The sequence below is a fragment of the Dicentrarchus labrax genome, unplaced genomic scaffold, assembly GCF_905237075.1.
Source record: "Dicentrarchus labrax unplaced genomic scaffold, dlabrax2021, whole genome shotgun sequence".
In the NCBI taxonomy this organism is placed as follows: Eukaryota; Metazoa; Chordata; class Actinopteri; family Moronidae; genus Dicentrarchus; species Dicentrarchus labrax.
The window spans coordinates 11537597-11551699 of NW_026136711.1; the positions used below are offsets into that span (position 1 = coordinate 11537597).

Below are 14103 nucleotides of genomic sequence, written 5' to 3' on the forward strand. Positions count from 1 at the left end.
GATGAAAGGGCTTTTGGATTTTGGGTGACGCTCCGAATCACGTGTTCATAGGAAATACACTCGGTATAATTTTTTTTGGAGCTGCCTCGTCCTGCACCGCCGACCATAGTTGTTTTGCCGTCTCCATACAGTGTGGCAGAGGGGTGGAAAGGTAATGTAATGTAATGTACCTTGCCGTGGTCACTGACGGGTTCACGCCAGTTCACCGGGTTCACTTGAGGAGAGCTCCCACCCCCTGCTCGCCTCCTCTTCTTCTCAAAACGCAACGATCGGAGCTAATCCAATATTATTCATTTATATATTAATGTCGGATTCCATTTTTTCCCACCGACTGCTGAGGTAAGGACACATCTACTCTTCCATTACGCGAATACCTCTCGTTATTGGCGAGGCGCGATCTCCAAAGTTGTTTACTGAAATTATGCCTCGCTATTGAATATTGAATTTTCATCTGGTGCTGTAGTCAAGGCAGTTTATATGAAGTCGCCAATGTATAAAATGGCGACAGTAGGTGGAGGAGGGGGGGTGGAGGATTTTTGGGAATATTCATAAGGTTATATAGAGTGCCAGATCGCCTTTGGCAAGTAGGCTCCGAGGCAGTGTGTTGCCCCCACAGCCTTGTGAATGGAGTGAAACGGGTTAACTCGTCAGTTTGTTACAGTTACAACAACGGATCCTCCGTCTGCCTGAATTTGCGCTCCTTCTCGCGCTATATACAATGTGGCGTATCTGCTTATTTTATTGCACAACGCGCTGTATTTCCCCCACTGTGCTGTGAGTGTGAGTGCTTCTAGTTGTGAAAGACTTCTGAACACAGTGCTATAGCAGCCTTATCGACTGATATAGGATGCCTCCGAGTCCATAGATGTTCAAACTGTACGCCAAGTATCAATTTTCATCTATTGATCGCTCACTCTCTACACATTTCTTCCTCTTGCCTGAGCAGAAAGGTAGGCCTGTATGTCTATGCACAGGACTATTTTTTTTCTCTTTCATTTCCTCCTCTTCCTCCTGCCAACATGTGCTGCTGCCCTACTCACACACACGCACTCGCGCGCGCACACACACACACACACACACACACACACACACACACACATTGAAACATATACAGTACAGTAAGGAGAGCGCTCCATTTCAGGAGCACGCAGTTATTTAGCCAACTGTGGATTATCAGTGAGGCATTGTATAAAAAAAATATCAGTTCCTGTATGGTCACATTTTCTATCTGTACATAAATATTGACCCAGCTTTGAATGCCATGTGTCTCCCTCTGCCTTTAGGGGAGGGACCTCTGTGCTGACTAATGTTGCCTCCGTGGATCATGTGTGGGTCCATAACAGAGACAACCCCATAATACTCCAGCAGCCAGCTAGACAGGCATGAATCACTGGAAATTTTTGGAATGTATTTTAATGATTTAACCATGTAAGCTTGTTACATATAATGTAGGTCATGGAAATGACTGTGTCATTGATGTTTTCCTGAGAGAGTAGATGTTTGGACTGTGGAGAGGGAGTCCAAGTGTGGAGTCCAGCCTCCAGTGGACATTTCTGCACTCCCATAGTTAATTTTGAGGCGTGTGTGATGACCGGCTAAACAAAGGTAAATGAGCCCTCGCTGTGCAGATCTGGCAGATTGGGTTCAGCTTGGCCCGGTGAGTTCAGTGTGTGTGGAGGTTTTCACTCCAGCAGGACGCTTACACTAGGGGAATGTCAATTCCCTTTGTGGATCCCTGGGAACGGTCTTCCATCTCCCTTCTCGGAACTGCTCTAATGAGGCCAGGCATATTGCCTTTCATCCCTCACTCCCTGCAATTAGGCACAGCTCACAGTTTTCATTATGGCCACAGCGGAGTGTTTGTATATACAGACACAATGTAGTGGGCCAAGACTGCCCACTCCCCTCCGCAAAGCAGTGTCTCTGCACATGCCACCCCACATATACCTGGAAAACGGTACTTTTGAGGATTTGGTGTTCTGTTTTCTAACAACAGTCACCGTGGATGTTATGTTTGTGTGTGCCTCCCACAGCTCAAAATGAATCCCCTGCTACAGAATACAGAGGAAGGTCATATGGTCATGATTTGCAGATTTAGCTGACATGGAGTGTATAACATTCCTTGAGTTCAGAGAAGAAAATCAACTGTCTAATGCCAACCAGATCTATTTTCCAGCCATTTTTATACAAACAAGCATTCATGATAGCGGCATACCTCATGATCCTCCCAGAAAATTCTCCGAACCACAATGCAGAGTCCTATTTTTCCCACCAGAAAGGATGGTGTTCTATACAGGTTCACTTTTATTTAGGTCTTTCATTCTTTTTGGTATTGCTTTTGTCACCGGACCAATGCCGTATCGAAGCCCAGACCGCTCAAAAGCCTCACTAAAACAGCATGTTTGCACAGTTCCAACCAAAAGAAACGCCTGAGCAGTGACTGGGGGGGGGGGACCTTGGGGCTAGTGGGGAAAGAGCCCCTGCCACTTTCTCTGTCCCATGCAAGAAAGGTTTGGTCAGCAGGAGCTGGCATTTGCCAGTCTTTGGCAGTTAGAGGAGGCTGTGATGTCAGCCATTTTAGGATGGACAGTACAATGTGCGGTGCGCCGCCATCTTTCTTCCTTTTCTTCTTAAGTTGCCAAATGAATGCCTGTAGTCTTGGCTACAGAACTGAAGAAGTTATTCATCAAAAGTGATGTAAAAGGATGCATGACTCAGAATTTTTTCTCTGCGCACCATGGTTTATTTGTCTGTCATTCATCTGGGCCACAGACAGAAGGTTTCGGAGAACAATGTAAGATTTCAACAGTGAGCGCTCACCCTAACACAAAACAGGACCATGCAACAAAGATGCTCAGACAGGCGGAGTGCAATAGGTATGTAGTGTAACGCCACCGTCTCCAAGCCTCTGCACTGATTTAGCAAGATAATAACAGTGACGGGAGGTCATTTGCAGCGCGTACAACTGCGATATTTCTTTCATCAGCCTACGTCATGAACATAAGAATGGCTGAGCTGGAACTTTTGTGTCACTGCGACCTGATTGAGAAAGAAAAAGCAAAGTTGTTGTTGCGGACCTCACCCAAAGTTATCTGAAAGAGACTTGAACCATGAATGGACTTTTCAAAGATGGCTGGCGGGGCATGTGGATTAAGTTTGTCCTGCACCGGATGCAGTCCAGGGAATTCAGTGTGTGTGTCTGTGTGTGTCTTGAGGTTGGTGGGTGTGGGCGAGTGACTCCACTGTGTGTGTGGCGTGGTGGGCAAGGGGAAGAGAGGGGTTGCTATGGCGATGTTAACACATGAGTGGCACCACCGACCGGTCTCCCAGTGGACGAGGCTGCAGTCATGGAGGTAAGGGGGGTAGTGTGTGTTTGTGTGTGTGTGTGTGTGTGTGTGTGAATGAGGAGGAAGAGGAGGAGGAGGAGAAGGAGGAGGAGGAGATGGCTGACAACACCTGCATCTCACACACTTATTCAGACACTAATACGCACACAACACACACCCATGTAGAAAAAAAGAAGAGCCTGCAGTGGAGCGGGAGACTACACGACGGAGCCTCGGCATGTCTTCAGCTGGACAGGCGGTGAGGACTGCTTGGACTCGTGTGCCGTATTAGCACTGTGCTAAGGACCCTGATGACTCCGAATTGTTTTTCAGCACACGTAACACTGGAGCCCGACACTTATTCATGCTGGCAAGCGTACAGTGCCATTCATGCACAAAGATGTCCCCCAAACTGAAACCTGTCCACCCTTACTGTCAATAAAACCCCCACATTAGTCCACGCTGGCGGCATGATGGACACAGGAGACACCCAGACACGCAGGAAACAGAACAATCGCAAATTCGACAGTCAGCCGTCTAAAGGCTCCCAGCGCTGGATCACGTTTCCCTTATAAATGAGGCGCCATTGTTCCCAATCTCTTCTCTGTGCAAGACAGTAATTGCTCTCTGTCTCTGGCTTATATTTGGGTGTCCAGCTGATCCACTCACATGACGTTAATCTATTTAATGGACATTTGGCAGAAAATGTTCCCGCTAAACAGATTTTTTGATCATTCAAATGTATCTGTCAGGAGTTCCCCCTCTCTTCCCCAATCCCCCCAGAGGACGCCAGGTCATTTTTTGACAGCAGACTCTCAAGACAGCCACGGATCACTGTCAAAGCAAATTACATGCAAAACAAATATTGTCATAATTGGGAGAATTTTTTTGGGTATTTTTTTTGTTCTGCGACTGTTGTGTCAAGAGACTCCTTGCCAGTTATTCCGTTCAAAGAGAAAAGATTTTCAGAACGGTGCAGGTGCTAAATGTTGCGGAGGTGAGGAGGGAGTGTGTGAGGAGTGTGTTTGTGTGTGTGGAGATGTGTGCCTACGAGGTGTCAGCGGGGAGGAATATTGAAACAGCAGAGCCTGTCATCATCATCAGTCATCCTCTCACTTCACTCCCAAATGTCTGAGTTTTGTCTTCCTTTGTCCTTCTTCCTCCTCCAACCTCCACATTCTCATTCATGTGACAGGCGGCACAACAAAAACACCAATCTCTGTTTGTTAATGTCAACTGTAGGTGACCCAACAATCTGGGAGTGTCTGAATCAGTGGACTGTTTTGAATTAAATTATAACGTTTAGCATCCACTTTGCAGCTTCGCCTCGCTTTCTGCTGGTAACAGCTCGCTGTGGATTGGGCATGTTTTTCGTGTTGTAATATTGTAATTACTGCAGCAGTTTATGAGGTGATGAAAGGGAATACATGCTGCTTTCTTTCAATTGGTTTGCTGAGATGGGAGCAGCACACTCAGCTGTTTGCCATGTTAAAGTATGGAGAGTATAATTAAATATTAATGAGATGTAAATATAATAATGTTATATTGTTATAAATGACAGTGTAAGAGCACATGAGGGAGGCCCTCCTGTAAATCTTAAAGCTGCTATTAAATCAGGCGGAACGTATAAACCCCATCAGAATTTAAACCTAGCCTAATCCCATTTGTTTTGAAACGCTTGTTTTTAAAAAGTTGAATGGTTCAAACGTGGTTTTAGTTCAGCGAACAAGGCCCCTCTGCTTACGCTGAGCGTGGGTGTTCAGAAAGCACGTCTGAGAGCTCTGCCACTTTCCCTCACTTCAGATATGACTCCCCGGTCCGCAGAGATGAAAAGAGTTTCCCCCCCCGTGCCACAGAGCCAGTGCCAGTGCGAGGACATACGACACACTGGGGACAGTGATCGTCTGAGCGTTGTCTACCTCGCCGCTGAAACACAAGGCCTGGCTTTTCAGAGGGACCCATTCAATGGCTCCCTGTCTGGGAAGCCCTTGTCTTGTGTCTGATCGCACGTCTCGCTCGCCAGATAAAGCAGCCCATTCTTTTGATAGGTGACCTGATTCTTTATGTAACCTTTCTCAACTTTTGGCTTGTCTTGGGCTTTCTCATGCAGGAAGTGGAATGTTTTTCCGGGGAGGGGAGCGTCTGTACTGGGTCAGCGCCTGTCTTGTCACAGGCCGGCGTCCCGTCTGGGGGCTGCTACGCCAGTCGCAGCCCACCGTCGTGAAGTTACCTTCTCCATCACTTTATTTTCTAAAACATCCTGTTCACACAGTGTGCTCTTTGTGGGACTGACAAAATGAATCACTTCAGCACAGCAAACACAGATTTTTCACAAAGTTCTATAGCATAGTGACATCGCTCACACAGATGTTTGAGATGTGCATAACTACATCCCTCTGTTGCATGAAAGCTGACTTCTAAATCCCTCATTCAGAGGAACAAACTCAATGTACGCCGTGTCCTCACCAGGGGTTAATCGAGTGTGCCGTCAGAGGATATCATGACCTCTCTGGCGGCAAAACATACAGCACATGCCCGCGTCTGGATGCAGTGAACCGGGATTACTGCATAAGATGCTGGTGACCTAGTTTTTTTGTTGTTTGTTTGTTTTGTTTTGTTTTAGGTTTTTTTTCTGTCAGAAAGCAGCAGCCGTCAGTAGAAATGAAAAAGAGGTAGATACAAGGAGGACGTCACAGTCTGTCTGGGATCAGTGTGTACTGTTGGGCAGTCATTTGAAGGTTTTAATTCTGGAACAGGTTCATCTTTTATTTACCATCCAGCCGGCCATGGTGAATGTGCACGTGGATGCAGTAAAATGAAAGTCTGTTAAAGTGCTTTTCACTTTGTACAAACGCAGCATGACAAAAAAAAGAACATCTAACCAACAAAAGGCAGTACAAGATGTTGAGGCATGCTGGATTCCAACAGAAACCAGGTGTTGGGTGGTATGGTGGTTGGGTTTCTGCAGCTGATGTTATTCCCAGGATGATAAGCTCGCAGGCGAAGGTAAAGCCTGAGTGATATGGATAGATGATGATAGGATGAGACTAGTTTTTAGCGGCATGTCACACATCAACACTTTTCAGCACGAAAGATGAGAGTGGTTTACAGAGGCTGCGTGTGTGTGTCTGTGTGTGTCAAAAGTTCATGCAGAGGGCAGAGGGGTGCAGAGCTACATCTCCACTTTGATATTTTCTTTCATTACTTGTTTCACGTTTTGTACTTTCCAGTGTTAAAATAACTATAAGAACCAGCTGTATCTGTAATGAAACACCAGTGTATCCATTGTCTTGTCCTACAAACTTTGTTAAATATTTGTGGCTTTGTGTGAGAAAGAGGCATGTTTTTCACTCTGCAATGCGGAGAAGAGAGGAGAAATGAGACTGCAGAGACAATCCACATACATCCTTATGGCTGGAGTGTTATAAGAGGGGCAAGCCTGTGGAGGGGGTTTGCTAATGGGTTTGTGTAGCCACTAATCTGTGTATTGTGTTTGTATGCGTGCATGCATCGCCATGAACACATGTAGGGTGAGATGGTTTGAGCCTGCAGCTTGCAAATGGCTTCAAATGTGTTTGTAGTAACCTTCTCAGACCTTATGAGAATATTTCAGGTCCTTCACTGTACTGTGTTTAGAGGAGTGCTGTGATACACACACAAGCACACACAGTCACCTGATGTCACCTCTTGACACAACATTATGCCAGGAAGGTACGCTGCAATGTCCAATGTAAAACATATGGCTCACATCCAATGCTCACTCTCACCAGCAAAGTCATTTAACCTTCATGTGTCTGCCTTACAATAGCAAACCAAAGAGGAATAAGACAGCACGACCAAGAGAGTGTGACAAATTCAAAAACATATTATATTAAATTCTGCCTGTAAAAATTGACACGATTTAAAACAATAATACTTATACATATTTATTTTTTTGCAGACAAATACAAACCTGTGTGCATATTTTTGCATATTTGTGGCTGCTGCAGACAATGTGAAACAGCTGCTAAGGTTAGATACTAGATACCGGCACTATCAATTTGGAGTGGTGGAGTGCATCCCACTCAATAGATGCAAAATCCCCATGGTAGTCTGTGGACGATATTTATTTATTGATATTAACTCTTTCCTGGAGGGAGGCGTGTGGCATCTGGCAATGAAAACCTGCTTCAAACACAACACATCACATTTACATGATATTAACTTCAGCTTTAGTGTGGTTGCCACTGCCCAACTGCCTTTTTTATTACATGTTTAGTCAATATTTAGCTTTACTAAAAATAATTCTGTGGACACATGCCATTAATAATTAGAAGAGCCAAACCTATGGCAACAGTGAAAAAAAAACAAATATCCCTGAGATTAGACTGTCATTTTTGGCTCTGTCGTTTTCATGCTCTTTTTTCGGAGTTCATAAAAAGTGACAGCTAGACAGAAGTCTGCAAATCCAAGTAAATAACCAGAACACTGACAGGCTTCATTGAATGAAGGGGTGTGTGTGTGTGTGTGTGTGTGTGTGTGTGTGCGTGTGTGTGTGCGTGCGTGTGTGTGTGTGCGTGCATGTGTGTGTGTGCGTGCTTGTGTGTGCGTGCGTGCGTGGTGCCTTGAAGTATTTTAATTATTGAAAACCCTTTGTCTTTGTAGATTTCCATGAAATATTTAATGTTCAGTATTTTTCAATATTTAAGAAATCAGCTAAATGGAATTTTAAAACGTTAATAATAGTTTTTCGAATGATCCCTGGTGCCATTTGTTTTAAATAATGTGTCTAGTGAGCGAGATCCACCTCTTTCTGTACAGTAATTTTACATAACCTTCATTTTTGATTATGAGCATAATTCCAAAGGCCTTTTTTTTTAAGAGAAAAGCCCTCTTTTACTTTTGTGTTGTAATTGCTGATAAATACCACCTACACTTATCACACTGTATTTCCACCTACACTTAACTACCCTGTGTTGGCCTATTAGCTTCCACTACATCCTGCTTCCTGTAGTATGACATATAAATATTTAATGTGTTTTTCCGAAGCATAGACTATAAATCTACTCATAATCTACTCTGCCCATATAGGACATATACAATGTTATTTTGATGATGTTCATTTATTTTTCTGTAATTACTAAATTAAAGATGGGCCAAAAGAGTCACGTCTCTCTTCTTTTGTACTCTTTTCTTACAGGTTCCTTAGGAGCTGGTAAACTTGTCCATGTGACAGCAGTCCTGAAGTGGAAGAGGGCATGAAGCAACACTGTGATATCATAGTGGCTGGTCCATGACACTAAACTCCATTCAACCCTCTCCACTCTCCACCCGGCCTCTGTTTTCATCATACCGGACAAGTAATCACTCACTCTCCCATCTACACAAAGCTGCACAATGGCCAGCAAGAGGAAATCCACTGTACCCTGCATGATACCATCCAAATCCAAACATGTGCGTGAGGAAATCATACTGGGCTCGTTACCAGAACTCCTACCAACAATCCCAGAAGATAGCATACTCAGTATCTCTGGAGAAGAGTCTGGCCATTTCTCTCACAGCTCCTCCAAATCCGACAGTGGCATTGAGATGCAGAAAGGAGGTACATACAGCTGTCCAAAGTGCCGTTTTGAGTCCAGAGATCTAAACTACTTTTTAGATCACATGCACAACTGCCACTTAGACTTCAGGGCCCAGCCCACCTTCTACTGCCTGAACTGTGGGGTGTCAGTCGTCCGCTTTGAGGCTCTGGCTCTTCATAATGCTAACGCCCACCCTAAGATAATGGAGGGCTTGGTCACTGCCTCCCTAACTGTCAACAACAGGGATGGAGTAACAACGGTGGAGCAAAGCCTCTTCACGGACAACGGGGAAGAATACAGAGAATCTGGGATCTCCCTCACCAAAACACCGATTGCAAAGATGATGAAAGCCAAGGGGGAGCACAAAAAGATTGTGGTTTCTCACACTGTGGAGGTACGGAAGATAGACACTGGAAAGGATGTAAACCCCAGCATGCTGACAAATGTGCCTGAACTCCAAAACGGGGCTCTCAGTGTTTCTGCTGCCCCAGCTATGCCGAGGACCACTGTCACTCATGTGATTGCGACGACAGTGTCCAACCAAGTCTTTCACCAGCACACTCCCTCCCTTTACTCTCCCCCCTCCTCTGATTCCAATAAAGACCTTCCAAAGGTGATGATCCCTCTCAGCAGCATCCCCACCTACGATGCCGCCATGGACACCAGCAGCTTTCTCAAGACATCCTTTGGCAAGTTCCCCTACCCGACCAAAGCCGAACTCTGCTACCTAACGGTGGTCTCAGAGTTCCCCGAAGAGCAGATCAAACTGTGGTTTACTGCCCAAAGGCTTAAGCAGGGCATAAGCTGGTCTCCTGAAGAGATCGAAGAGGCCAGGAGGAAGATGTTCAACACTGTGTTCCAGGGTGGAGCACCTCAAAAGCAACCTGCTACACAACGGCATGTCAATCACATTGTAACCCACCACACTGTCACTGCCCATCCAGGCTCAAAAGGACCAAACTTTCAGATGGCCAAAGCTCCCTATGGTAGTATAAAAACCAGGCCTGTCCTAGCCACACAGGCAAGCATGTCAACCAACCCCCATGTCACAAGGGTCTCGTATTCTACTCCAATTGTCCCCCCAAAGTTTCCATCCACAGTCAGAACAACAAAGGTACTGACCAAGAATACTCAACCCACTGTGGAGCCAGACAAGAGCAATGGCCTCAGCCTGGACATGGCTGGAAGCAGCGGTTGTGTCAGTAGCACCAGCAGCAGTCGAAGCAGCAGTAGCAGCAGTAGTTGCAGTAGTAGCAGCAGCATCAGCAGCTATTCCAGCAGTAGTAATGGTGGTGAGACTATTACCAGGAAACCGGTGCATAACAGCAGCCCGACCAACAGCATCAACAGCATTGCCACTTGCTCTACCACCATTAGCAATAATGATGAGCACTGTGTTGCTGACACCAACGGGAAACCAAATGTCAAAAGCAACAGTTTACCAATCGGATTGGAAGGTTCAAACAGTACCAAGAGTCAAGTGATCATCGATAACACCAGCAAATCCAACATCACCTGTAACAATCACAACAGCGGCATCATCAGTCCACAAGAGCAGGCCCACACCACTAAGCCCGATGACGAACGCAACAACTACATCCACACCACCAACAACAGCAGTATTAGCAATGAATACCCCAGTACTACTTGTAATGACAGCGTCCCTAACCTGAACCATGCCAGCAAATCCCCAACTGAAAGCACCAGCACTACTGTCATTACAAAAAGCAGCTCCTCCATTTTAGATGAGGGTAAAGGCAACAAGGACTTTCCCATAAAAGGCATGTCAATCTTACAGCAACTCATCAAGGAGGAGGACCCGTTTGCCAGGGACAGAAGCTGCCCAGAGTTGAAAGTTGACCCCTTCAAGATAAGCTTCAAGAGGCTGAAGATGAATGAACCAGAGACTACATCTGAGAGTGTAGGCCTACATCAAGAACACAAGTCTGAGATAGCTGAGGTGTCTGCTTCTCAGCCGTCTTTCTCACCCCCCTGGGGCAACAAGACGCCCCAGCAGTTGAACATCCTCCGACAGGTTTTCTCAAACACCCGCTGGCCCAGCAGTCAGCAGTATGAGGACTTAAGCGTTCAGACAGGCCTTCCCAAGCCAGAGGTGGTGCGCTGGTTCAGCGACAGCCGGTACAGCCACAAGAATGGGCAGCTGAAGTGGCTGGAGACCTATCAACGACTGCCTGCAGATTCAGAGGAAACAAGGGGGCACGGAGGCGCTGAAGCTGAGTCACCGAAGGACTCTCCAGTGGCCAAAAAGAAACTTGTTGAGCAAGACATGAACAAGCACCTTGAAGGAGAAGCAGGACTGAACTCAGGGCAGCGGGTTGTGTGGCAGGATTCATACTCACCGCTGCTGGGTCTGATGGGGTCCGAGGGGAGCAGCGAGCGAGGTCGAGCTGAGGAGTCAGCGCAGCCGGGAATCCTGCAGGATCCCTGGTCAGAGAGGGCAGAGGACCACCAGCAGCCAGTGGCCAGTCAGTCACTCATTGAACAGCAGAGTGATGCCAATCAGGCCAGGTAATTCAATCATAATGCTTGAATTACAAAGTGTGATAAAAGATCGTAAAGTAAGATACTCTTCTCATTCACAGTGCCTTGGGTTCTTTTACAAGCTTAGTGCTATTTATCAATCAAAAAACAAAGACAATGTAAGCCAGGTGGATTGACAAAAACCTGACAGCTTGTTGTTTGTTGTCGTTGCTGCGTGAAGTACAGTAAAAAGGAGGCAGGATAAGTGTGTACAGGTACTCATGCTGAGTAGCTTATTCAGGCAATCAAAGGTCTGTGTTTAAGAAGCTATTTTTAGATAAGTAGCAGTCTGGGCCGCTGAATTATAGATTGAGAGTGCATGCTAATATATGTGAATAAATCATGACAATTGTCTTTGGTGAGGTGGATTTCCAAGAGGCAAGTTAGCCCATACACAGGCATCTTTTTACAATGCTCCCTCCTAAAACCTCACTTGTGAAACAGTAATACAATACAACCAGAACTTTTCAATCACATCCTCACGATTTGTGTGTGTGTGTGTGTGTTGCTGTTAGGGATCGCCTGAGGATGGAGCTGCTGGAGGTGTGATGAAGCAGGCCCAGTCTCACCAGAGGAACATCATGTTTAAAGGCTGGCTTGCTCCCCTGGCCGTGGTCTAAAAAGAGTGTTCATAATGACAGCAGATGTGATTGTAGCTGGACCGTTGGACTCTGACTGTAACTGTGAATACCCCCCACCCCTCCTCCTCCGCCTCCTCCTCTTCCATCTGCCATCACTTCCTGCCATCGTCAAAAGAAAGAACTTCTCACCTTTGAGTCCTGTGATGTTTAAGCCTTTCATGCTTCTTTGTGGTTGTGTGGGGAGGGTGCACAATGAGGTCAGTACGAGGGATCAAAGAAAAGAAAGAGAAAAGACGCACACTGACTGGAAAACTGACTTGAATGAGCGAAGATAGGATAGGATAGGATAGGGCCGAGAGATATTGTTTTTGGGTCAGAGGGAGAAATATATATATATGATTGAAACTGCACTATAAAAGAGGGTTTGTACTGACTGGACAAACAAAAGATGTGTCAAGGAAATGTTATTGTTGGCTTTGTGATATTTTTTACTTTTTTAGCAACCAGTACTTCAGCACTGCCTTGAATTTTACTTTTTCCGTTATTTGGTTTTTCAATTCTATTTACTCTTCTATAGTCACTGTAAGTCCAGATGCAATCAAACATGGTTTATTTGGATCTGTATAAATGTTGGTGATCACTTTGCAGTACAGCTACACGCAAGAGACTATATACAATGCACTAATGAAGACAGCAATGCTAAAAATCACACTGCCCCACAGTAAAGGTATTGACAGCTCCGTCAAGATCAATACACTACACTGCCCTGCAAACTGAACAGAGAGAAGCCTGTCACGCTAACGTTGCCTTACTCAGCTCTGTCCATGTCTTTATATGACCTGTCTGTCCATCACCTTGCTTTCCAGCCACTGTGCTGTCCTGAAAAAAAAATGGAAAAAAAAAACAAAACATGCCAGTGCATAGATGGTCACTGTTCGTCTATATCTGTGAAAAAAATCTTGTGCTGCTTTCTGTACACTTGGAGATGTTTAACTTTAAGCTGTAGTTGTATCAAATATTGTTACTGGCAAAATGTTGTTTAAAGCAAAATTATCAATTTGATCCCTAGACACTGACAGAGTGAGATATTGTGCTAGCTAGAGAGCCAAATGAGGAGATCTTTGCTCTCCTCTGAATTTTCTTGTGTTTATATAAACATACAGTCACTACATGAATCCTATTAAGCTGCATCTTTGTCAAGCTGCTAATAGCTAAGAACGGTGCTATACCATCCAAAGTGAAATTGGAGGTTCATCTCCTACCAGCAGTGTATGCACTTGTGTCGAATGTTACAAATTTATTTTGGTTTGAGATAAATGGAATCTGGACTTACGGTGTTATGATCACTTAAAAAAACTTTTATGAAATAGTCTGATCATAAAGCACTGTTGTATCATCCTTTCTACACTTCTGAATCTTTACAGAATAAACTGAATACTCACCAAGCAGTAACGTCTCATTAGTTGCTCAGTACCTTGCACCAGGAGTGAATATGAATTAAACTAAGGATTACAGTCAAATTATTCAGTGAGATGAATGTGAAAGTAACATGTAGAGCGCTGGGATTGAAGAAATGCATACAGCCTCACCTGCTGGTGAGCAGCTGACAATGCAGTTTGTGCTGAGAGCTCAATTATGGAGGAATATTTTTCTGTTTCCATGGCAGGCAATGGCTGCAGAATAACCTATTTATTTTGTCTGCAAAGTGTATCGTGAGGTATTGAGTCTTAGGTATGTTTGCAGATGGTGACCAGAGCTTCTCTATTCAATGAAGGATGAGCACTGTGGGCAAAGAAAGGAGTGCAGGCCTGCCAGATGTTGCACAAGAAATGAAATCTTTCTTGAAGAGAGCACAAGTGAAGACTCAAGGAACTACAGGAATATGCAGGGTCCAGTCACACAACGGTTCGTTTTCCCAGTGAGAAGGCTATATATTCTTTGAACCTTGTTTAATGTCAAGGATTACATTTCATCAATTGTTGTTACTGTAATTTTTGTTTACATTGTTAAACCTTACATAGAACAGACAAAGTCAGAGTTAGTCTTGTGATTAGAGGAGATCAAATGGGTTTGATGAAGCAAATATGATGACGT

General features: G+C 45.0%; 1 protein-coding gene across 2 annotated transcripts; it reads left to right on the forward strand.

Moving 5' to 3' along the window:
* Positions 1-13457, forward strand: zhx3a (zinc fingers and homeoboxes 3a). Of its 2 annotated transcripts, none has more exons than XM_051413783.1 (3): positions 1-339; positions 8506-11416; positions 11944-13457. In XM_051413783.1, exons 2-3 carry the CDS (start codon positions 8703-8705, stop codon positions 11975-11977), a joined length of 2748 nt encoding a protein of 915 aa, XP_051269743.1. In that variant the 5' UTR covers positions 1-339; positions 8506-8702; the 3' UTR covers positions 11978-13457. The 2 variants fall into 2 exon arrangements, with proteins under 2 accessions (XP_051269743.1, XP_051269744.1); XM_051413784.1 differs by having other exon boundaries at positions 1-151.
* The last annotated feature ends 646 nt before the right edge of the window (positions 13458-14103 follow it).